General features: G+C 35.6%; 1 protein-coding gene across 4 annotated transcripts in view; it reads right to left on the reverse strand.

Moving 5' to 3' along the window:
* AKT3 (AKT serine/threonine kinase 3) overlaps positions 1-27,404 on the reverse strand; it is a 410,275-nt gene that overhangs the window by 6,243 nt on the left and 376,628 nt on the right. For all 4 annotated transcript variants that reach the window (XM_074262535.1, XM_074262536.1, XM_074262534.1 and 1 more), the window contains one exon: positions 2,843-2,945. In XM_074262535.1, the coding sequence (XP_074118636.1) occupies positions 2,843-2,945 (103 nt within the window). The remainder of the gene's footprint in view (positions 1-2,842; positions 2,946-27,404) is intronic.

A 27,404-nucleotide genomic window follows, 5' to 3' on the forward strand; every position in this document is an offset into this window, starting at 1 on the left:
GAGACTACATGGAATTTAAAATGACTAGCGTGGTTATATCTCCAGGCTTGGATGTTGTAATGACATATGACCTCAGGAAGAATTATGCACATGTACATATATGAAGTATGTACATACATGTGGATATGGCTGTCCTTAAGATTCAGAGGGATACTTAATGTGGGCTTGATAGTTAAAAAAAACTAATTGACAAAGATAATGCCAGTGATGATCTTTAGGCAAAATCCCTGGATTGATGAATATAGAAATATTAACTGCTCTTACTTAGTATCTGGACACATGGAAAACTACCTGGTTTTCTTGATCAATTTAACAAATTGAATTCTATGGCAACAAAAGCCAAACCACCAGATCTCAAGGAAAATCCCTCAGTACAGTAAAGGTGGCAGGCCATCGATGGATCCAACAACATAATACTTTGTCTTCAAAATCTGTTCAATTAATTAACAACAGTAAGGACAATTTGGCATGCTGTTGCAGCTGTTTGTCGGAGCTGGAATTTTTGCCTCTCCAACTGCTGGTCCATAATAAAAAAAAATAATTTTATTCTGCATTTTCAGAGCGAAGCGGTGAATGGGAAGACAATCGCTAACCAGTGGAACTGTTGTGGACTTTTATGAACAAAGCTTCTGTGCCTGCCTCTGCACAGCCAGAAGAATTACCCTGGATTTCTACCAGCTCTGTTTTTTAAAGCGGCATGGAGTAAAGATTATGTTACTTGTAATCACAGTTCAATGTTTGTCTGAATCTCCTTCAGTTGTCCTTTGAGAGAGCCTAAGATAGAGCCAATGATTAGAGTTACAACATCATTTAGTGCACATGCCCATCGACCACAGCACATGCACGGAAGGTAATGGAAAGGCAATTTACAATGCAGGGGCTGCAGTTAATGAGCAATGAGTCTATTACTCTACAATAGAGAACCAAGAAATAATCTGACAGCCGGTGCCAAGAGCAGCACTGGCATCTGAGCCAGACGGCTAGCAGGAGCACTACCTGGGCAGACTCAGCATCTCCTTCTCTGCTAAGCAAAAAAGCACAACCAGAGAGGCAATCATCTCTTTCTTAACTCAGACTGATACAAAACTTTTCCTGAACCTAATCAACTTGATCTCCTCCATGAATCTCCTGGATAGGAGCCAAGTACCCATCAAGATTTGTCAGTTGGACAACGTGAGTCCCATTTCATCCAAGGGGTCTTTGTGTAGTCTCTGGGCCATCTCTGAGCGCCATGTCACAGGAAGGACGCCACATCAGAAATCTGAGCCTCGTGGCAAGGCCCGTACCTGTCTGGTCAGGCTCGGCCTTGGACGGGCTTACAGGTGGGGGTGGATGCTGAGAAGTCTATCTAAGAATTTTAGTTGGGGGGAGGGGGTTTCATGTATCTCACTCTTCTAACTTATAATCTATCTTTCTGAGATTCTAACCAATATTCTTCAAAGATTTTGAGATCTCTGAGTTTATAATTTATGTTAATATCCAAAATTCCCCCCCCAGCCCGGCTGGGGTTAAGTGACTTGCCCAGGGTCACACAGCTAGGAAGTGTTAAGTGTCTGAGACCAGATCTGAACTCGGGTCCTCCTGAATTCAAGGCTGGTGCTCTATCTACTGCGCCACTTAGCTGCCCCTATCCAAAATTTCTGAAACACAAATGTATAAAATTCAAATTGTCTTCTAGAGATGATTAAAAATGCCTTCTGATGTCAGAGCACTGAATTTGAAGTTGAAGTTGAGCACTGAATTTGAAGTTAGAGGAACTGGGAGAGAATTTTGGCTCTCTTACTTGGGATCTGTATAAACTTGGCAAATAACTCTTTTTCATTGTCTATAAAATGAGCAGAAACTAGAAAATCTCTTAGATTCCTTCCAACTCTAAATCTTACTGTAAAAGGCAGTTGGTTACCATGGTGGATGAGACTTTGGGACTTGAGAGTCAGAAAAATCTGGCTTCAAATTCTATCTTGGATGCTGTGTGACATTGGGTAAGCCCCTTAATCTCTCTGTCTCCCTTTCTTCATCAATAAAATAGAAATATCTACCTTCAAGAGCTATTGTGAAATCAACAAATGTACAGCAAATTGAAAATCTTTAAATACTGCGGATCATAAGCAGGAGGGCTGGGCCCAAGCTACCTGGTAAAGCTTTTTCTCTTTCTTAAAATAGTGTGACATGGCTTTTACATGTGCAAAATAGTCTTACTCTTTGAAAATTCTTTCATTTCCTCAAAGTTTGATTTTTTCTGGACTGATGGTGACATCCACATACCCCTGAGAAACAGCAATTGGCAGCAGATAGTAACAGGGATAAAATGAATCTTCCACTAGAGTACATTTATTCAGGGCCTGCTTCTCTTCCAGATTCATCAGAGAAGACTTCAAGTGTCTTATACAAGGTATCTGAAGCATCACAACAGCTTACAACACATTTACACTGCTGGTTAGAGGTCTGCAGTGTAGTGCAGCAGCAAATCAGGAGGGGTTAAAAAGTAAGAAAGCATCAGTGACAGATACATTTCAAATTATTTCAGGTTATAATCTTTCATCCTAAACTTTCATCCTAACTAGACCTCCCTTCCTCTCTCTCCATGTGTGTCTGTCTGGCTGCCTCTCTCACTGTGTGTGTGTGTGTTTGTGTGTGTGTGAATGCTCTCTCCCTTCTGTTTCTCTATTTATCTTTAATTTTATTTACCACTTTCATTGAAAGACTACATTCTTAAGATAAATAGACTCACCCTGCTGCTGAATTCAGATTTAAATATCTTTATATTGTAAAACATGCTGCTCGATTTCCCCATCCTAGATAGTGCCTTCCTTACTATACTTACTACTTACTATTTACTTACATTTTTCAGGCGGTGTTATTGTAATTGTCTGAGCTGTAAATTCTTCATCAAAATATCTGGTGTCTGTCTCAGATGTTACTTGAGGTTTAAAAGGAGGTACCAGCTGAAGAAGCAAAGAAACAAAGTGTCATCAGTGAAGCTAATTACAACAAAGAGCAAGTACCACACAGATATAGTCACTCACCAAATGGTGAGTTAGATGTGGCTGGCAGAGGGCTATTTGGCTGATTCACTGTATGAGCATGAGACTACTTTAGTTTTCTTGTGCCTCAATTTTTTTGAATTTTTTCAACTCAGAGGAGTTTTGGAGGAAGCTGCAGAGGAGTAGATACTTTGGCTGTTGTGATAGGAAATGAACTTGAGAGTGGTTTCCTTCTCTCTCCCTAGTTAGGGAGCAGGGTGAAGAGTCAATACTGATATATATATATATATATATATATATATATATATATATATATATATATATATATATATATTTTTTTTTTTTTTCCCTAGCACAGAGAGGAGGGAGACAAATGGAAGGAGGGAGGGAGAGATAAAGGGAGAGAGAAAGAGAGAGAGAGGGAGAGAGGGAGACAGGAAGGGAAAGAGTGTTATTCATGTAAGGCCCATCTTCAAATCCTGTCTCAGATGGTGATTCTGGACAAGTCAATTCACTTTTCCTGGCCTCCATTTCTCATCTATAAAATGAAGGGATGGACTAGATAGAGTATAAGGTCCTTTTAAGCTTGAAATCTATGAACCTTTGATTTTTATGCTATCTGGTTGAGTTTCTTAGCAAGAGAAGTATATTTTCATAATAGAACTTCCTCAATCTACTGGCAGGAAGTCTTTTTTAATTTCATAAAGCAAATTAACTTGTTTTTTATCTTAATAAGATATATAAGCATAAACATTTCTGCCATGCAACTGTCTCTGATCAGTATAGGTGGAAAAAAATTCGAGAAGGAACAGAGAAAGAATTTTGGGTAGAGGTTGAGATCATATGCTCTTTCAGCTCCCTTGGCTATTAAAAAAAAATGATCAATGGAACAACTATCTGTAAAGCTGGTCCTGGTATCCAGATAAAACCTGTTTAAACATCTCCTTTTATTTTAATATAAAAATTGTGATGTCTTGAGCAGAAAAAATAAAGGAAAGACCATATATAAAGTCATTCATTCATGAGGAAAATAAGGCCTTTTCAGAACAACATTTTTATATGAGAGGGAAAAGGAATGAGAGTCAAAATTGGTGTGTTTGGTAAAATTTCTCCAAAGCAGAATTCCACATTATATGATCAAATTAGTGTGGGGGCCTTTTGATCAAAAATTGTCACTGCTAAGATATCAAATTTTATGTGAAACAACAATGTAAATCTACTTAAACTATTCCAATAGACAGTCAATATAATAAAAGGTTTTGGTGGTATTTCAAAACACATTTTAAAAGTAAACCACAACATTTCAGTTCTTGACAAGCATTTAACTAAGCAATTTTCATTTCCTTTCTCGTTCATCTTTTTTTTTCCCCCTCAGAACCAAATACACAAATTGTCATTTGAGGCTTGTGGATTCATCTAAGCGCTCTTTTGGGACCTAATCTAATCCTGCTTCTATTTATCAATGGTTAATAGATACTATAAAATAATGTGGTTGCCCTCTCAGTACCCTATAATCCCCCCACCTAGAATAGGGCCTTCTGCCAGGGACCAAGGCAAACCTACAGAAGCTGTCAGGACAAATTTCTTTCTAACTGTTCCATCAGAATGATTTGACATGAGAAAGCAACTCAGTAGGTAGAAGGGAAGTGTACCTTCTTCAACATGGAAGCAAGTTCAACACTGCACACACATGCATGATGCCTTTCAGGGTGCACCTGAGGTAGTCTGTCCATGGCAGTTTAAAGATTAGCCCTGCTTTTAGTCTCTGCTGTGATAGTTAACTTTCAAATAAATAGTCCCATGCAATGTGAGCTCCTTGAGGACAGAAACTTTCATTTTTGTCTCTATTCCTAGAACTAACAAGTTGCCTGTTAGATACTATCAGGCTGATTTAAGTTTACAAAGTCTATTACTGCCTGGTAAATGAGATCAATTTTAGCAAACTGAAGTTTTGGGAGGTTAACTCAAGTTGGCTATCCAATATCTTGACAGACTTGGCACTAAGGGTACTACCAAGGGTGAGGATGGGGAAAGAGTGGGCAAAGTTTACCCCAAATACCCATGAAAAGCATCTGATGGCATGGTAAAATGATTCATTTGTGATCAAAAGAAATAAATTTAAAATAAAAATAATGCATTTCTATAGGACTTTGTGATTGCAAAGTGTTATACATTTTGAGTCTGATACCTCATTGAGGAAATATGGGTCTGATCATTTTAAAGACTTGAATAGGTTACATGGATGGTAGGGCCATAATTCAAACCTAGATCTTGAGACTCTCTATCCAGTGCTTTTTCCATGGTGTACTCTTGCTCATATATGACTATGGATTTAGAATCAAGAGCCTTGCATTCTAAAGTTGGGGCAGCCAGATGACACAGTGGAGCCCACCACAGGACCTAGGTAGACCTAAGTTCAAATTCTGCTCTAAACATCATCCATATGGCCCTGGGCATGTCATTTAGTCTGCCTGTCTCCATGCCAATCTAGGGATTCTATACTTTCATCTATTCTATTGTAAATAAGAAGTAACTAGAAGTTTTTGATCAGGGCAGTGACATAGTTAGACCATGTGCTGGAGAGGTTATTTTGATAGCTTTGGGAGGAGAGGATTAAAGGAGGTGGAGGCAGGAAACAGAAAATCCATATATTAGATTATAGAATACTAAGAGAAGTAGAGGGCCTAGGTGAAGTGATAACATTTTATGAGGAAAAGGTACATGCAAATTGTTGAAGTAAACCCTAAAGGGCTTGATGACTGGCTGTGGAGAATGAGGAAGAGAGAAGATCTCAGGAAAGCTCTAAGGTTTCAAGAATGAATGACCAAAAAGATCAATTTAAAAAAGAAAATTAGAAAAAGAGTGCAAATTGGGGAGAAGATGAGGTCAGTAGCAGGTATGCACAGGAGAAATGTGCAATAGATAACTGGAAAGGCTAGATTAGAGGTCATAGGAAAGAAAGAGGGAGAGATGCCTCAATTGGGAGAACTCAGGTATATTTGCATCTATATCTCTGTCTTTACGGTCAAAGACAGAGGGAGGTTGAGAGCAGAGCTTTGGTGGTCACTCACACTGAGAAAGGAGAAGAGGAAGAAGAGGAATCAGAGATTTAGAGCCATTTTACATAGGAGACAGTGGAGGCCAGCAAAGAATGGCAATTCTGCAGGGATGCATTCAGACTCCAATTTTAAATCCAGTGTTTTTTTCTACACCTCACATTAGAAGAGGAGGGGACGTGTCTGAGACTAAAGAGGTTGAATCAAGTCATCAGAGATCAAAACTCTCATTTTCTACAGAAATATCACGGCAAATGAAGACTGAAGAATTTTGTCTCATTATGGCTTTGGAGATGAATTTGGGTTCAGGAGACTCCAAATTCAAGCAACTGGAAAAGCTAAAAATGGACTTGGTGATAGAAATCTTGTCTATAGTGCATATACATCTAACAGCCTGGTTCATTTCAGAAGCATTAATTACTTAATTAATTGTCTCATGGTAATGCATTAATCTGTTTAGTAAGAAATAGAAGGGACACTTTCACATTAATAAGATTATGAAGCTTTTAAGTATTGAAGTACATTATTAGTCAAGTAGTGATTTGGTGGCTTTAAAAAATACGTCAGGAAAAGAAAAAGACAATATACTTTCTTTACACTTAATCCAAATTATCAGAAATCTGAAATAATTCCATTTTTTCCCTAGCACTATACAAAGAAAATACTATATAAAATGATGACTTAGGTATGGCAAAATTTTGAAATGATTCTCAATTTAAAGATTTAATTATATTCAGTCACCTTCATGTTAAGTATATTTTCTTTTAGTCAAAGGATTTGGGAATTTCCAACCTATAAACAATATTCAGGTACTCCTTGATTTCTTTCACAATATATTTTGGAAACTTTAACAAAGATATCATAAATCAAGCCATATTTCTCTTTTCAGTAGGGGGAACACTTTTGATATCCAATGTGTCATATGCTGATACAAGTGGTTGCTGTAATGGTCAGTTTTCTTTGACTGTTTTTCTCTAAAATGAGAAAAGAATCAGGGTAGAAGCTAAAGAAAAAACATCTATTGGAAAATTAGGCAGTCAGTGAGTCAGTTTGTTTTACTTTAACTGTATTTCTTTGAAATATTTCATCCCAATGGGATTGGGGCTGTTGGAAAGTGACAATAATAACTTCTTAAAAGCTTCTTTTAGAACTTCTAATAATAAAGCATTTTTTCAATATTTTAATCAAAAGTCTCTGGGCTAATTAATCTCAATTAGACATGTCTTTATTTTCTTCTTACCTGTCAATTCTGATATAATGTCCTACTTTTTTTTTTAACATAATTTTTATCAAAAGCTTAAGCAGTTTCTAACTAATTTCTCCCTGAGTCTATCCAGGCCTTCCCCATGAAATGATTAGAATCCCTGAGTAACTGTTCCTTGAAGTGATCAGACTAAGAGAAGGAAGAGAATTTTTGGATTATTTCAATTCGTCTTTATAAAGAGAGAAAAGAAAATTCTTAAGAGATCATAGGATTAAATGGTCTGTGAACATAATTCTCTAAAGTTTACTAACATTTTAAAACTTGGCATCATTCCTAGGCTATTACCTAAACTCTAATAAATTTTTTTCTAAAATTCTTATGTCTAAAATGCAAAACAGAGAATTATTTTCTATAGATTATATCATTTAGGTATCTGGATGAAATAAATCACATATATGGTCAACAATATGTTATCAAGTTAGATATAAGAAGTGTTTTTAATGATAAACTCGCTCCAAGCCCTATAAAATGGGCAAAAACATATATGACAGATGGACTCAATATACCAGTAACTGTATATGTGTGTATGTATGTATATATATATATATATATATATATATTTATATATATATATATATATAAATATATATATATATATATATCAGTCAACAACCATTTATTAAACAACTTCTTCTATGACCTAGAATTATGAGTACTAGAGAATCAAAGAAAGGCAAAACATGCTCCTGCCCTGAAGGTGTTCACATTCTAAAGGGAAAGAAAATAAAAAGTGTTAGCAGGGTTCTCAAATCTAAATTAACCAATGATAAAGCTGATCCATGGAACTTTTGGTACTACATGATCAAAATGCCATTTATAATATTACTTCTATGAGAAAATGCATGCTTATATCAGTTGTGAGGGCCTGGAACACATCTTTAATACCACAGTCAGAGCAATGAGAAGGTTCCCACTTCCCTTCTAACTACTCTTTTCTGAGGAAAGATAGGCAGTAGAATACAAAATATAAGGTCCCAGAGGCTCCCAAAGAGTTTCAGTTTCCAACGGGAATAAGATGAAATATAGGAATGGATTACACAGCATTAGAAGGAACAGCAAAAGCTAATTGTGTCCATAGGAAGGATCCATAGGATTTGTGTCCATAGAAGGATCATCAACCAAGTATTACTAAGAGACCTGAGGATTTATTAAGCAGCACTAAATAATTAAGTGGCAAAACCCAAAGCAGTGAAGTATGGATTATATCTATGTATAAGATCATAGCTCATAGCATCACAGACTTAAAAGCTGGAATGTCCCTCAAAAATCATCCACTACAATTTATTAATTTTACAAAAAGAAAACTGATGCTCAAAGAGGTGAGTAACTTATTTAAAGGAGCATGGGCAAAATTTTAACTCAGATTACCTGTCCCCAAATCCAAGAATCTGTATATTACTGTACATGTTTGGTAACAGATAATGACTATATTTCATTATATCAGTAACCAGAATGCCTAGAGAAAGAAAATGGCAAATCACTCTAGTATCTTTGCCAAAAAAAACAAAAAACCAAAACAAACAAAAAAAACCAATCCTCCAAATAGGGTCATAAAGAATCAAGCACAACTGAAACAGTTGAATAACAACAACAACAAAAAATGGAATGCTGATTCTCTAAATATTACAAGCAAAGGAGAATCTACTATATATACTCCTTTTCAGCAATTATTTTCATATGATGTAAATCTCAACCAAGGTATCTATCCTACAAGTAGCCAAATTTTAAAAAAATCAACATGTATACAACTGTACAATCATCACAGATTAAACAACTTTAATGGCAAAGCAAAATACAACAGTATTTTCTTTTGTGGTATTTGTCTTTAGATAACTAATGTTCACTTCATTGTTGTATTACTGCTGTGACATTAAACTTTATGGAAAAACTTTGCCAGATGGTTGCTTTGAGGAATGTGATTATGCTATCTTTTCTAAAATAGGTAGAGTCCAAGAGTGGTTGAATAGGCTAATAAGAAAGAAAGAGAGTCTAGAGGTACAGAAGACTTTATATTGTTCTGTTGATGAGGGAATATTAGATTGGAAAAAATATCCATTTATAACCTAAATTGTTAAGCTTTAAATTTCTGCTTTTTAAAATATTGCTGCTGGAAGATTATAATTTTAACCAAAACAAATGTTAATTTGAGAATTGCTTCTGTGCATTAAAAGAGATTAATATACCACAAGAGGAAAAGATTTCTAATTGGTATGCCAAAATGTGTAATTAAGAATAAGTACTGAATAAAAATCTACCTTATATTCTGAGATGGACACAAAGCTCAGTATCTAAATACTAGCAGAGACAAATATAATTTAAAGTCTGCCAAACTAGTCCTCTAATTAGTATGCATGTATATGTCTTCATTTGTTACTACTACTCTTGGTATCAATTCTGATGACTCCAAAAGGAATTTGATGAAAAATAAAAGTTATTTCCAGCTGGGGAGCAAATTTTTCTCTGGGGTTCAATCATTTCAATTAGGTCATACTAATAGTCTAGAAAATGCATTTATGTGGTGGGGGAGACTGGAATATTTCCCAGGGAAATGAGCAGGTACTTTAGCCCCTTTCAGTAGGATATAGATTTTAGCTCCTTATCAATGTACACATATTCCAACTCAATTATTGGTCTTTTGGTCCCTACAACTTAAGGAATTGTGTCAGAAATGGCTGGAAGGCAGAGTTACTATTTCTTCTGGGGTGATAACAGGAAAGGCAGGAAATTTGACTATCTCATCTGTCCTAGGGGAGTACAAGCATTCCCAAATCAATGTATGCAAAAGAGAGTAAAGCTTTCTAAGGCTCTTATAGATTACCTAGGAGATGGCTCTTCTTGGCCCAGAGAGCAATCATCTTCAACATAATTTTTCAAACCACAAGGATCAATAAACCAACCAGCAGCAAGTCTTTTAATAAGGAGTCAGAACATATGCTTACCTCTATGGAAAGTTCTCTAGGCCAAATCCTGTGATGCTAGAATACAGTTAATAAATTATGTCCCCAGTGAAATGAGTGATGGACCAGGGAACTAAAATAAACACTACTTTCTAATCCTTAAAACCTAAAAAGTAACATTCCTCTGGAATATTCAATGTAATGATGAAGTCTTAAAAAGTATCAAAATATAAGCAAATAATCAAAGACTCAGTCAACAATTAGGAAGAATCAAAACATGACTTACACATATATTTCCTATGGAAAAAATGTATTTTTGTAAGCTATTTATTCTTTGTAAATAGTGTTTCAATGAATTTTTTGCAAAACATGAAAAGATAGTTTTCAACATTCATTTTTTTTGTAATTCTAACTCAAATTGGAACTGAGCTCCTCTCCCCCCTATATTTTGATATAGATTATACACATATAATCAAGTAAACATATTTCTACATCAGTCTTGCTGTGAAAGAAGAAACAGAAAATAGTATAATTTGATCTCTATTCAGACTTTACAATTCTTTCTCCGGATGTGCATAGCATTTTCCACCATGAATCTTTTGGAATTGTCTTGGATTGTTGCATTACTGAGAAGAGGTAAGTCAATCATAGTTGATCATCACGCAATGATGTTGTTAAACCATGTACAATGTTCTCCTGGTTTTAGTTACTTCACTCAGTTTACATTAAATCTTTCCATGTTTTTCTGAAATCATCTGCTCATCATTTCTTAAAGCACAATAGTATTTCCTTACAATCATATACCACAACTTGTTCAGTCATCTCTCAATTGAATAGTAGTTGTTGTTCATTCTCAGAGGACCAAAATGATATTATGTTAGAGTCAAGTTAGTGTGTCTGAATGACTGATCAGACAAATCAGATCAGATAAATCACAGAGACAATATAAGTAGCTTTGATTATGTGAAACTGAAAAGTTTCTACAGAAATAAAATCATTACATCCAGAATAAGAAAGGAAGTGCTCAAACAAGGAAAAAATACTTTACATCATATTTCCCAGATGAGATATCCAAGTGATAAAAGGATACGAACAGTTCTCAAAAGAAATGTAAAATATTATTATCAATATAAAAGAATATTCCAATTTACTGATAAAAAGAGAAATGCCAATTAAAATGAAGTAAGAAAGAAAACAATAATTGAGATGGTCATTGTTTGTTTGTTCTAGAAGAGAACCCTGACATCAGGGAGGTGACACTATAACATACAAGTGAATTGGATTTAAGTGAGGGAGGGCTGTGCAAGGTCACCTGCCTCACTTTCCACTCCAGAGTCCTCTGGGTCCAGTAACAATAATAACTACAAGAAGTTGAGATGATTACAACAATGTAAATACATGACATACAAAACTGGAAAGAAATTGTTATTTTTTTTTTGTACATGTAAGTCCTTTTCCCTTTTATTTATATCTTTGGGATATAGATCTAGTAGTGGTATTATTGGATCAAAGGGCATGCAGTTTGGTTGCCTTTTTGGCATACTTCCAAATTGATTTCTGGAATGGCTGGATCAGTTCACAACTCTACCAATCGTGCATTAGTGAACCAATTTTCCTACATCCTCTCCAATATTCATGACTTTCTCTTTTTATCCTATTAGCTAACCTCATAGGTGTGAGGTGGAATCTAAGAACTGATTTGAGATGCATTTTGTTAGGGGTCACGGCTCCAACTTGCAAGTGAACAGGCCATATGTGACCAACACTGCCTATCTACCTGAAATGATGAGACTGTAAGCAATGAGGGGCGAGAGCCGGGGTGGTGTGAGACTCTATTTATTACAAAGACTGCAGGTCCTTTTATATAATCTTGGTGCTTGTTTCTAGTTACTACTTCATACATAATCACATCCTAGCCTATTGTACTATAGTAGTAGTATGATATCTACAGGAAGCTACACATAGATATGATGTGCGCGTGCATTCCTTTCCTAATTAGGATATTCAAGGTACTCCCCTCTAAGGTCCAGCATGCCTCTCCTGGGAACTGCCACATTACTCCTCTGGGTGGAGCCCCTTCCTCCCATCACCATCTTGTTCATTCTTACAAGGCTACCCTCAGATTACCTGAGCCATTCAGAGCTGCTGAGGGGGGGGGGAGAAGGGTGGCAGGACCTCTTACAGCATTTCTATAAACAAAAGTGATTTAGAACACTTATTCATATACCTATAGATAGCTTTGATTTCTTCATCTGAAAACTGACCATATGTTTTGCCTATGGCTTATATTCCTAAAAATCTGATTTGGTTCTCTATATATTTGAGAAACAAGGCTTTTATCAGAGATAATTGCTGTAAAGATTGTTTCCCAGCTTTCTACTTTCCTTTTAATTTTGATTGCTTTAGTTTTGTTAGTACAAAAGCTTTTTAACATAATATAATCAAAATGATCTATTTTGTATTTTGTAATGCTCCCTATTTCTTGTTGGATCACGAATTATCTCCCTCTCCATAGATTTTCTAGGTAAAATATATACTCCTTGCTCTTCTAATTTGCTTATGAAGTAACCTTTTTATGTACAAATCATGCACCCATTTTGGTTTTATCATGGTACATGGTATGAGATGTTGCTCTACCCGTCATTTGTGTCCTACAACTGTTTTCCAATTGTCAAATAGTAAGTTCTTATCCCAAAAGCTGGGTGGAGTCTTTTGGTTTATCAAATACTACATTACAATAGTCACTGATAACTGTGTCTTTTGTACCAAGTTTTTACAGTGATCCACCACTCTAGTTCTTGGATACCAGATAGTTTTGATGACTGTTGCTTTATGATAAATATAGTTTGAGATCTGGTATTGCTAGGTGATCTTCCCTTCTATTTATTTTCTTTTTTTTATTACTACAGCTTTTTATTTATAAGATATATGCATGGGTAATTTTTCAGCATTCACCCTTGCAAAACCTTCTATTCCAACTTTTCCCCTCCTTCCCACTACCCCCTCCCCCAGATGGCAGGTAGATCAATACATGTTAATTATGTTAAAGTATATGTTAAATTATACACACACACACACACACACACACAGTTAATTTTGCTGCCCAAGAATTGGACTTTGAAATAATGTAAAATTAACCTGTGAAGGAAAGCAAAAAAGCAGGTGGACAAAAACAGGGATTGGAAATGCTATGTAGTGGTTCACATTCATTTCCCAGAGTTCTTTCACTGGGTGTAGCTGGTTTTATTCATTATTGAACAAATGTAACTGATTTGGTTTATCTCATTGTTGAAGAGAGCCAGGTCCATCAGAATTGATCCTCATATAGTATTGTTGCTGAAGTGCATAATGATCTCCTGGTCCTGCTCATTTCACTCAGCATCAGTTCATGTAAGTCTCTCCAGGCCTTTCTGAAATCCTCCTGCTGGTCATTTCTAACAGAACGATAATATTCCCTAACATTAAAATACCATAATTTATTCATCCATTCTCCACTTGATGGGCATCCACTCAATTTCCAGTTTCTGGCCACTACAAAGAGGGCTGCCACAAATATTCTTGCACATATAAGTCCCTTTCCCTTCTTTAAAAATCTCTTTGGAATATAAGCCCAGTAGTAACACTGTTGCATCAAAGGGTATGCACAGTTTGATAACTTTTTGAGCATAGTTCCAAATTGCTCTCCAGAATGGTTGAATGTATTCACAATTCTACCAGTTTTCCCACATACCCTCCAACATTCAGCATTATCTTTTCCTGTCATCCTAGCCAATCTGAGGGGTGTGTAGTGGTACCTCAGACTTGTCTTAATACACATTTCTCTGATTAATAATGACTTGGAGCATCTTTTCATATGGCTAGAAATACTTTCAATTTCTTCATCTGAAAATTGTCTGTTCATATCCTTTGACCATTTATCCATTGGAGAACAGCTTGATTTCTTATAAATTAAGAGTCAATTCTCTATATATTTTGGAAATGAGGGCTTTATCAGAACCTTTTTTTTTTTAATTTAGAATTTTTTCCCACAGTATATATGCATGAGCAACTTTTTATAACATTATCCCTTGTATTCATTTTTCCAAATTATCCCCCCCTCCCTCCACTCCCTCCCCCTGATGACAAGCAATCCCATACATTTTACATGTGTTACAATATAACCTAGATACAATATATGTGTGTAAATACCATTTTCTTGTTGCACATTAAGTATTAGATTCCGAAGGTATAAGTAACCTGGGTAGATAGACAATAGTGCTAACAATTTACATTCACTTCCCAGTGTTCCTTCTCTGGATGTAGTTATTTCTGTCCATCATTGTTTATCAGAACCTTTAACTCTATTCATTAGGGAAACTGAGCCATAATTTCATTTCTCAATCTTAAATTTTTCCTGGTTTAGGTATCAGTGCCATATTTGTATCATAAAAGGAGTTTGGGAGCATTCTTTCTTAACCCTATTTTTTTAAAATAGTTTTGATTGTTCTTTAAATATTTGAGAAGAGGGGAAGCTAGGTGGCACAGTGGATAGAGTACCAAGCCCCTGAAGTCAGGAGGACCCGAGTTCAAATCTGCTCTCAGACACTTAACACTTTCTAGTTTGGTGACCCACTGGGCAAGTTATTTAACCCCAATTGCCTCAGCAAATTATATATCAATCAAAAATAAATAAACAAACAAATAAATAAATAGATAGATAGATAGATACACACACACACAAACACACACACACACACACACACACACACACACACACACACACACGGAAGAATTTGGCCCCAGGGAATTTTATCCTAGTGAGTTTCATTAATGGCTTATTCAACTTCTCTTTCTAAGACAGAATTATTTAGGATTTCTATTTTCTGATCTAATAATCTAGTTAATTTGTCATTGTAAAGTCATCAATTTTGCTCAGATGGTCAGATTTATTGACATATATAATTGAGTATATTTTCTATTGATTGCTTTAATTTCTCCTTCATTGGTGATGACTTCACCCTTTTTATTTTTGATGCTGAATATTTGATTTTCTTCTTTTTTAAAAAAAATCAAATTAACTAATGCCTAATCTATCTTAATGATTTTTTTCATAAAATTAGCTAATTCTTAATTTTATCATTGCTTGTTATTATCAACAGCTTTTTTTCCTTGTTGCTGTTTGTCTTTACTTTCAATATTAATATTTTGATTTTCAAGATTTCCAATTTGGTGTTCAATTGGAGATTTTAAACCTGTGCTTTCCTAAGAGTAGGCCCAACTGATATTTACCCAGACTATTATACTTCTATCATTATAGTGATCTCATCAGTGTTAGCACTTCCTTTGTATAGCAAAACAAAAGCAATCCCAAAAGGAAAATGAAAGGAAATCTGTTGAGCTGTAATGATTTAAATGTTTCCAAATAAGAATATTTGACTTCATCTTAAAAAAGACTCCACCCCAACATCATCTGAGTTCAAAAATGGATCAAAATAGAACCTTTAACGGTAAAAATGTTCTCTCAGTTTATTGCTTCTCTTCTAATCTTTGTCTGTATTAGTTTTGTTTATACAAAAGCTTTTTTAATTTGATATAATCAAAATTTTCTATTTTGTGAGCAGTAATGATCTCTAGTTCTTTGGCCACAAATTCCTTCCTCTTCCACAGATCTGAGAGGTAAACTAGCCTATGTTCTTCTAATTTATTTATAATCTCATTCTTTATGCCTAGACCATGAACCCATTTTGACCTCATCTTGGTGTATAGTGTTAAGTAAGGGTCAATGCCTAGTTTCTGCCATATTAATTTCCAATTTTCCCATAAGTTTTTGTTAAACAGTGAATTCTTATCCCAAAAAGCTGAGGTATTTGAGTTTGTCAAACACTAGATTATTAAAGTTATTGACTATTTTGTACTGTGAAGCCTAATTTATTCCACTGATCAATTAGTCTATTTCTTAGCCAATACCAAATGGTTTTGGTAACTACTGCTTTATAATATAGTTTTAGATCTGGTACAGCTAGGCTACCTTCATTTGATTTTTTTTTCATTAATTCCCTTGAAAGTCTTGACCTTTTGTTTTTCCATATGAACTTTGTTATTATTTTTTCTAAGTCATTAAAATAGTTTTTTGGGAGTCTGATTGGTAGAGTGCTAAATAAATAGATTAGTTTTAGGTAGTCTTGTCATCTTTATTACATTTGCTTGACCTATCCAAGAGCACTTAATATTTTTCCAATTGGTTAGATCTGACTTTATTTGTGTAGAAAGTGTTTGTAGCTTTAGCTTTGCTCATATAGTTCCTGACCTTACCTTGGCAGATAGATTCCCAAATATTTTATACTATCAGCAGTTACTTTAATGGAATTTCTCCTTGTAATTCTAACTGTTGGATTTTGTTAGTGATATATAAGAATGCTGATGATTTATGTGGGTTTATTTTGTATCCTGCAACTTTGCTAAAGTTGTGGATTATTTCTAATACTTTTTTAGTAGAATCTCTGGGGTTCACTAAATATACCATCATATCATCTGCAAAGAGTGATAATTTGGTTTCCTCATTACCTACTCTAATTCCTTTAATCTCTTTCTCAACGCTTATTGATAAAGCTAGAATTTTTAATACAATATTGAACAGTAATGTTGCTCTCTTTCTGTATAGAAGCTATGTATAATTAGAGTTCACTAGGCATTTTTATTCATTTTTTTAATGCCCTTAGGGTCTGCCTTCAGGGCAAGGAGGTTATTGGCTTTCTCTGCAGAGCAGGGATAGATGTATGGATAGTAGCTGTCCTGCAAATGAGCTAGCCTCTGTGTTCTACCTCCCTGCCTGCATTGGCTGCTCCCGGCCCGATCAGAACAAACCTTTTCTGGCGATCTTCCAGATTATCTTCGGCTGGTAATTTGTTGTACTCCCAATATTCGTAGATTTTATCAGTCAAGGACTATTTCAGAAGTTGAATTTGGTAATTAGTAGTGAGGGTAGAAGAGGGGCTTAGAATGATGCGTGTGTCTTCTCCACCATTTTGGCCCCTTCTATTTGTTTTCATTAATTTCCTTGATATTCCTGACCTTTTGTTCTTCTAGATGAATTCTATTATAATTTTTTAACTCTATAATTATAGAATAAGTAAATCAACTTAGGTACAACTATTTTTAAAATATTGGCCTGGCCTATCTGTAAGCAATTGATATCTTTCCAATTTTGTGTGAAGTCTTAGGTTACTGTGTTCATATAGTTCTTGGATTTGTCTTGACAGATAGACTACAAAGTATTATATATTGTTTAATGTTACTTATAATGGAATTTCTTTCTATCTTGTCACTGGGTTTTGTTAGTCATAGAAAAAATGCTGATGATTTACATGAGATTATATCCTGCAACTTTGCTAAAGTTAATTATTTCAAGTAAATTTTTAGTTGATGCTCTAGGGTTCCCTAAGTACACCATCATATCGTCTACAAAGAATGATAGTTTTGTTTCTTCATTGCCCATTTTAATTCCTTTGATTTCTTTTTCTCTTCTCTTATTTCTATAGCTAAACTTTCTAGTTTTTGGCTATAGGATGAGGAGGAGAAAGGTGGAGATACTGGACTCTAGATCCTTAGCAAAACTCCTGGCAGTTTTGTCTGTCTCTTTCACTTTTCCACCTAAAGATCAAGTGCTTTTGCCTATCCTGGCTCTGGCTGATTGTGAGGCCTCAAGGGAGCTGACCCAGACTTTACAAAACTCCATTTATTTCTATACTTTCTAGTGTTTTTAATAGGAATGGATGCTGTATTTTATCAAAAGCTTTTTCAGCAACTATGTTGATAATCATATGATTTCTGTGGGTTTTGTTATTGATATAGTCAATTATGTTGATAGTTTTCCTAAATTTTTACTTTGATATTCATTTCCTAAGGTTGCCTAAGCTACACCAAAACACATGATGGACCTTTGAACTAGAGTCTACCAGCTCCCTTGGCTGGGCTAAGGCATGTGGGGAGTCCAAGTGTTGGCATTCTCCCATTCCACCATACTGAGACTTCAGAATCTTTTGACAAGTTTGCTGAGGTGAGGTTTGCTACCAGCTCTTTGTGAAGCTTCCTGTCCCAGACTGTGCTCCTCTTTTTTACCTGAGTGACATGGACCCCTTCTTCAGATTTTCCATGTTTCCTGGGTTAAAAGATTGTTCCATCCAACCACCTTGCTGGTTCTGCTGTTCCAGAACCTGTCTTGGGACATTATTTTATGATTTCCTAGAGGTGAACACAGGAGAGTTAAAGCGATTCACTTCTTACTCCGCCATTTTGGTTCCCAGAAGAGGAGCTCACTTTTTAATGGAAAAAGCTAAAATCGAAAATAATTAGGTTTGTGGAAATCATATACAGAATAAGTAAAAGGTAATCTCAAGAGAGGTATACATTCAAGAATCCTATATGAGTCCTATATGAGCATAAAGAGTAGGCCCAACTGATATTTACCCAGACTATTATACTTCTATCATTATAGTGATCTCATCAGTGTTAGCACTTCCTTTGTATAGCAAAACAAAAGCAATCCCAAAAGGAAAATGAAAGGAAATCTGTTGAGCTGTAATGATTTAAATGTTTCCAAATAAGAATATTTGACTTCATCTTAAAAAAGACTCCACCCCAACATCATCTGAGTTCAAAAATGGATCCTAACCTTTCTGAATTTGACAGATAAAGGATCAACTTAAAAGTTGCAGAAATAGGCTTTCTAGTTCCATAACACTTTTCTCTCCACTCTTCCTTCACCCTCATTCCCAAGCTGTTATGATACTTTAATCTCCAGGTAGGAGATTCTACTTTGGGACTGCCTCTCTCAAAATATCTTCTCTAACAGCAAATGCATCTAAAGGCAAGAGCTTGGCTTTTCACTTTCTATATCTGTTATACTGACAGCTATTAACATGGTAATTCAGTTTCCAAGGCCATAGAACCTCAGAGTCCTCTCCATACTGTTAATGTTTTTGAGTCTGTCTCTGTCTCTCCTGTCTGCTCCTTGAGAAGCAGGGATGATTTTGCTTTCATATCTTACAAAGAGAAATTACTAAGTAAGTATTTACTGAATTTACCAACTAAAACTGCAGTCTAAACATTTTTTCACTGTGACATCCACTGGCCTTTCTGTAGAAAGGCCATTCTTTTTGATTTCCCTATTGATATTACATTCCCTTCTTCTGGATAATTCTGTGCCCAAGGTTCTTCATGAAATCCCTGTTATGGATTTTGTCTGTCCATGTGATTGAATCAGTCTCTTCTGCATTAGCATTGTCTATGTCCCATAGCCTTTCCATGTACCTCACAGCACTTTTCTAAACCATCTTCTCTCTCTACACTTTCTTGGTGATTTCAACAGTGCCAATGGATTCATCTCTATGCAAATGAAAACTTAAATCTATATAACCAGTTCCATATTTCCAAATGTTTGTTGGACATTTTCACTAAATCTCTGATGGACATTTCAAAAGTATATTCAAAGAATGACTGTGACTAGAACTACCCTTTCTAACTTCCCTATCTCTGTGAAGGGCACCACCAGCTGAATCACTTGGATTCACAGCCTAGGAATTATTTTTCATTCTCTACTCTCTTTCCCACATACAATCAGTTGTCAACATCCTCCAACACCTCTCCCTTGTTCCTTATAGCCAGATCCTTAGCCTGAACTATTATAACTGTCATTTAAATGGTCTTTCTGCCTGCTTCCAATTCTCTCTCCTCTCCAATCTGTCCTCTACACAGCTGGCAAAACAGATGCTAAGACATACTAACCTTGTTACTTCCTGTCTTAATAAATGTCAGTGGCTCCCTACTGCCTCTACTTTTCAAACCAGATAATCTGTTAGATAGGTTCTAACTCTAAAATTCTAAGATTTAAAACCTTCTATTTCTTTTATACCAAGCAGAAAATTTCAAAAAGTATTCATATATTACAGCTACTTAACAAGTATTTGTTGATTTGAAAATCACAAGATCTGTTTCAATCAGTAAGATGTAACTAACAGAGATACCACAAAAATAGAACTCTGTACAAAATATAAGCTAATAACAATAAAGTTCAAAACTAAGAAAATAATAATAATAATAATAATAAAAGAAATAGCTCCTATGTCCAGTAGGATTGATACTATTCAAACCCCCACAACCCCTTTTATTTTAGTTGACACTTCCAAAAATGATGAGCCATTTCTTTTCACAGCTCCCTCACACTTATATTCACAACTAACTGATTAAATGATTTCCTAAAGCCCTAAATGCAAAGACCTGGTTTACTGCCAGAGGACAAAGATAGTACTCTATAGAATGCCTCCCTCTGATCACTATATGCCACCTTTAAGGATGCTTTCCAAAGAAACTCCTAAATTTTAGAAGAAGACGCTCTAAAATTAATTATATTACTGGGTTTTGAAGAAATCTTGTCAAGAAATAGGGGAACTGGCATTTAGAATCTTGGTACCATCTCCAGAAGAAAATGAAAACTGACATGATAGGAAGCACAGAAGTTGCCTGTGTATAAAAAGTGAGTTCAGAATACTTACTTATGAGATATGTGTCCATTTAAAAATGGTTTTTAAAAAATGAGAAAAACTATACCATCCTGTGGAAAGAAAAACAAATGCAAAAAGAGCACCTAAAACTATATTTTTGGTCCCACAGACAAGGATTTCTATTTCTTTCAATATTATGACTTTCAGACAATTTATTTTTGCTTGAATATTTTCATCTAATTAAAAAAATGTTACATTTGAAAAAAGAAGGGTAAGAAAATCCATTCAATTCCAAACTATAAACTCCTAACTATAGAATTCATTGGCTAGGGAAATTGAAAAACAGATGGGCTGCATTCCAGTGGAAACACAAGCTGAACTTTGGATCAAATAAGCTGCTGTGCTAGATCACTTCATTCTAAGCTAATGTCAAAATATATTTGTATAGTCCACTAAAGTATGAAGACAGTAGGATTGTGTGGAAAACAAAAAACTGCTTCCACTTTAAAATTTAGTAAATAAGGAATGTGGAATGATAAATTGAGGTTAAACATCAGTATTGCCCTTATTCAAAATCATTTAAATAAAATATTCATAAATCTCTCTCTCTGTGTTACTTATAAACACTATTCAGAAGAAACCAATAGATAAAGTGTATTTTTTATTTACCAAAAGTTACTATTTGCAATAATGTTTGCAACCAATTTCTCCTTCAACTGTCAGAGATGATACTGATAGCTCTATAATAAACTATTATTTATATAATTTAAGATGACAAGAACAACTTAAATATTACCACTATTATTTTCTTAATGTCTTGAGAAAATAGGGCAGCATTGCTTTAATTTTCTCCCCAGACAATGCCTAATGTTTAAATGTACATGCTTCTTAGAACAGTGACTTGTTTTCTGATGTAGTCAATTACCATATGCCTTCAAAAGTAAGCATCTGTTAAAAGATATTGATAAAAATTAAAAGGACTATCAATCAATAATATTTTTAAGAGTATATTATTGCAAAAATGATAAAACATGATATGCTATATCTAGCTCTACGGTTGATTATGAATTTAGTTTTAGTCAATGAACATATTCCTTTAATACTATACTTATGACATTAAGAATAATATTATGATGCAACCCTGCTAGAATGTGTCATTGGATTATTCAATAGTGAGGCCCTCTTATAATGAGATCTTACAGAAATTTGAAGAATTCAATTTTCTTAAACTGAAGCCAAGACAAGAAGAATTTCATAATGTTACATGAAGATTTCAACGTAGAAGCAAAATTTTCATTAGTCCATGTGAAAGAATTCTAAGCTCTGAAATTATTACATACATATATACAAAAATTATTCTCAATAAAAAAATTGGGTCACTTTGGGCTACAGAAAATACATAAAACAGAATTTATATTTAACTATAGTGTTATCCTCCAAATAAAAATTAGAGTCTAGAGCAGTGGTCCTCAAACTTTTAAAATAGGGGGCCAGTTCACTGTCCCTCAGACTGTTGGAGGGTCAACTATAGTAAAAACAAAAACTCACACTCAGTCTCCGCCCCTCAGCCCATTTGCCATAACCCGGCGGGCTGCCTCTGGCCCCGGGGGCCATAGTTTGAGAACCCCTGCTCTAGAGATTGGATTTCCACTCTCTGTTTTATCAATTCAGATGCAGTAGTATGATAGTTATGCAAAGCTCTATTTCTATTTGAATGCTACCATCTATTACAAAACAAAGAGGATGTTGCTGGTAATAACTATAACTTTTAGGATAGTACATCTATTTTGAAGTAATATTAAGTTGGAATTTAGAATACAATTACGGCAGAGCCAAGATAGCGGAGAAGATACACACGAATTTCTAAGCTCCTTTCTTCCCTCACTAACAACTAGTTAAATCAGCCTCAAAAATAACGCTGGACTGATAAAAACCACAAGGATTATAAGCACAACTAACCAGCTGAAGAGAATCTGGAATTTCAACAGAAAAGGTTGGTTCTGAGGGGAGGAAAAAAAGATCACCACAGACAGGGTTAAGTGCTAGCATATTGTGCCAAACGGGCTGGAGAGAACTCTGGGATCAGAGAAGCCACTGAGATAGAGGAATCTGGCATAGGCTGAGAGCTCTACTCTGCTTATAAAACAGCAGATCAGAAGAGGAATCAAGCTACTTTAAAATATAAAGCCAAATCCTAGAACCACCCCAATCCGGAAGTGACCGAACACCAATCTCAGCATGGCTATGCAGCCGCCTTCTGCTGTCCAGGGCTTCTCCTTGGGGTAGTCAAGAACCTGAACAGCGGGGGACACAGCCCAGAGCAGCCTCTAATCCACATAGTGCGGGGGGCTCAGTCTGAGGCAGTGGAATTCTAGCAGCAGAGGAACTCCCAGAGCAGTGGAACCTCTGCAGCAGGGACCATGGTTTCCGGGCAGACATCCAGTTTGAACGCAGGGGCTTTTTGCGTCAGCTGCTAATATCCACGGCCTCAAGGGAGGCTTTGGTCACTAGGCCACACAGTGGGGTTCCTCACTGGACACTCCTTGCAGCGCAGCCGTACTAACCACCTCTGTGGCATTTCCGGGGAGGGGGGGAGGGGAACTCTCTCCCAGAGTTCTCTCTTAGTCCATTTACAGGATTGATGCATCTATCTGGTCTGGAAGGAAGCTGATAAATTTCTTACCCAAGGGCAGACTCCCCACAGAGAGTTAACAATGAGTAAGAAGCTGAAGAGAACGATTGACACCTTCTATACAGAGAAAGAGCAGGTATCCAACCCCGAGGAGGCTAACAGCAGACAGTCTCCAGATAACACAGTAAAGGGGAATGATACCTGCCCCCCATCACATAACTCTCTCCTAGAAGAGACTATTAAAAAGTTAAGAGAGTTTGAAGAAAAATGGGGAAAGGAAATAGAAGCTATGATAGAGAATAACAACATCCTGAAATTTGAGTTGGAAAAAATAAAGAATTCACAGGAGGTGCAGGGAAACAAAATTTGTGAATTAGAAAAGGTTAAAAAAATCATAGGAAAGTAGGATTTCTGAATTGGAAAAGATAAAAAATTCCCAAGAAAGTAGGATTTGTGATTTGAAAAAAAGGAAATAACTCACTAAAAAAAAATTATTGAAATGGAAAAAATTCAACAGAGCAAAATAATTCATTTAAAAACTCAATTGGACATATACAAAAAGAACTTTAAAAATGTGAATGAAGAAAATAACTCATTAAAAATCAGGACTGAACAAAGAGAAATGAATGATTCACTGAGAAACCAAGAATCAGTCAAACAAAACAAAACAAAAAAAAGAAAAGCTGGAGAATAACGTCAAATATTTACTAGGAAAATCTATAGACCTGGAAAATAGATCTAGGAGAGATAATCTGAGGATCATTGGACTTCCCGAAAACTATGATGAAAAAAAGAGCCTAGATTCTATTTTACAGGAAATCATCAAAGAGAACAGTCCAGAGATAATAGAAACAGAAGGGAAAATAGGTGCTGAAAGAATTCATCAAACACCTTTTGAAAAAGACCCTTAAAAAAGAACTCCATGGAACATAGTGGCTAAAGTGCAGAACTATCAAACAAAGGAAAAAATATTGCAAGCAGTTAGGAAAAAATAATTCAAATATCAAAGTGCCACAATAAGGGTCACTCAAGATCTGGCTGCCTCCACATTAAAGGATTGAAGGGCCTGGAACCTGATATTCCAAAAGGCAAAAGAACAAGGATTGCAACCAAGAATAAACTACCAAGCTAAGTTTAGCATTTTCTTCCATGGAAGATGGTCATTTAATGAAACAGAGGAATTCCATTTGTTTCTAAGAAAAAAAACAGACTTAAACAAAAAATTTGTTCTATATCCACAAGACTCAAGAGAAGCAGAAAAAGGTAAAAAGAATTCTTGAGAACTGTATCTATGTTGTGGATATACAGAAAGTCCACATGGATAATTTGATTTTACTGATATAACATAAAAAAAGGGAAGTAGTAACGATAAGGGGACAGTTTCAGAAAAAGGAAAAGGAGAGACAGGAAACTACATCCCAGGAAGAGGCATAGAAAATCTACCACATCTGAGGGAATTTAGAGACGAAGAGAAACATTGTGTGAATTTTACTCTCATCAGAGTAGGCTCTTTTTTGTTTTTCACCTCACTATAAGGGGGGAGAGGAAAAGGGGAAAGGAAAAGGGGAATAACGGAAGGGTACAAGAAAGGGGAAGGGACTTAAAAGGAGGGGGGAGGGATATTAAAAAGGGAGAGCTGCATGTCACAAGTGGGTCCATAAATTAAATACTGGGGAAGGGGTTCAGGGGGAACAAGGGAAAAAAAAGCATAATCACAGGATAATATGATGGCAGGAAATACAGAATTAGTAATATTAACTGTAAATGTGAATCGGATAAACTCTCCCATTAAACAGAGGCAGATAGCAGACTGGATCAAAAGTCAGAAGTAAACTGTTTACACTACTGTCTTTCTACTCAGGTTACTTATACCTTCGGAATCCAATTCTTAATGTGCAACAAGAAAATTGGATTTACACACATATATTGTATCTAGGTTATACTGTAACACATTTAATATATGGGATTGCCTGTCATCTAGGGGAGGGAGTAGAGGGAGGGAGGGGAAAATTTGGAAAAATGACTACAAGGGATAATGTTGTAAAAAAAAAAAATTGCTCATACATATGTACTGTCAAAAAATTTATAATTATAAAATTAATTTTTAAAAAAAAGGAAAAAAAAATTAGACAATTACGAAGTAAGGACTTTTTTTCACCTTTTTTGTAAATCACCATTAAACCAATTCAAACGCTGCATGGCTCCAAATCAATTTATATATATAGTTGGCCAAATATGTGACATAAGTCCTTCTACTAAAAAGTCTGGAATGTTATTACCCAATTTATCATCCATCTAAATTTAATAATGGCTCCTATAATATTAAATAGGTTAAGAAAAAAAATATAAATATTATTTCAGAGTAAAATGATAATAAAAAATTATGCCAATTAATGTACCTGGTCTTTTTAGTTAATTAATCTATTAAAATTTAATGCAATTATTTTTAAAAATTAAACATTATTATATTGAGCAATCATCTCTGGTGGAAGAGGGTGTGGCGAATATGTGTATGTACTGCAGACTACAGGGAGATAAGAAACTCAGCATATTTTAATATTTGTTCAAATTGAGATTACCCCTAAAATTGTGTCAATTATGTAACATTGTCTTGCATAAGAGAAGTGGCATTAAAGAGAAACATACTCTTGGAAATATATAAAAAGAAAAAGAGCTGTAATCTGTAGAGGAGAATACCCCCAATAGACCAGAAATCCACTAACTAAAACAGTCAAATGTTAAAAAACTCAATTCAGCAACATTTAGTAAATCCCAAGGGACAACAACAGGGAAAATACAAAATACACCTCCCCACACAGCAGATGTGTTTTGAGTCAGAAAATTTGGGGCTTGAGTACTTGCTCTATTACTTAGCTAGAGAAACTCCAACAATTCATTTAACTTCTCTAGCCCTCATTTCCTGAATTCTAAATGGACAGGATGAAACTAGAAGATCTTTAAAGTCCTTTCCAACTTAAAACATTCTCTTACTAAATGTGAACATCTTCTACATCTACATGTGAGATCGCTTTGGAGATTTTTATTATAGTCACTTGATAGGGTTAAAAGTATCCTTGCTTAAAGCCTTGCTGATCCAATAAGGTTGAATATTATCTTTGGACTTGGCATTTAAAGGGGACAAACAAATCTGTCAAGTCTCTCAAATGAACTAAGCACAGGCAGAGAGCCCAAGGTGAGGGAGGGCATATGCAGAAAGACTATTCAAGGATGCACGATGGAGCTGAAGACTCTATCTACACAGTCTTAAGGTTGGAACCTTTCAGTCACTGAAAGATAGCCATGGACAAATAGGTATGAGACCTTCTGAATCAGAGATGGACGCTACGAAGAAGTAATGGCAGAATGGAAAAATCTAGAGGAAGAACCAAACATAAGAGGAATTAGAAATTCCTAAATCAAAATGCTTGGAGTAAAATAGGAACAATTTCAGAGGTGGAGGATAAGCAAAGGACACAGTGATATATATTACCATTCCTATTAATTTTTGTAAAGCAATCATATTGGGGAGCAAAAGTCAATTTTCTTTTTTTTTAACTGAAAGATTTATCTCACCTGGCATGGGTGATATTTTAAGTTTAGAAAATTATGTAGAAAGAAAGGGGAGGGGGCAGAGCCAAGATGGAGGAGAAGGCAAACTCCACACTTTAAGCTCCTCTCATGCCCTCACTACTAATCTTTGAATTCAGCCTCAAAAATAGTGCTTGACTGGTGAAATTCACGAAGATTAAAGGTCCAATGAAGATAATCTGGAGGATTGCCAGAGCAGGTTTGTCCTGAGGGGCGAGAACAGACTAGCTGCAAGCAGGGAGATAGGAAAGACTGGCCTCCTGAGCAGACCAGGGACAGGGGTAGCCATAGGCTGACTGCTTTGCCTTGATTATAAAGCAGTGGAGCCACAGAGAGATTAGAGCCAGAGGTAAGAGGTACTCTAAAAATGCCAGAACTGTATCCTTCCCCCCAAGGACTCAGCATAGACTAGCTCAATTGGAAAGTTGCACTCTGAAGTACAGTCAGGGCAACTGCAAATCTACAGGGGGGGACGGACCTCTAATCTGCACAGTGGGAGGGCTCA

Source organism: Sminthopsis crassicaudata, chromosome 4 (genome assembly GCF_048593235.1).
Source record: "Sminthopsis crassicaudata isolate SCR6 chromosome 4, ASM4859323v1, whole genome shotgun sequence".
Lineage (NCBI taxonomy): Eukaryota > Metazoa > Chordata > Mammalia > Dasyuromorphia > Dasyuridae > Sminthopsis > Sminthopsis crassicaudata.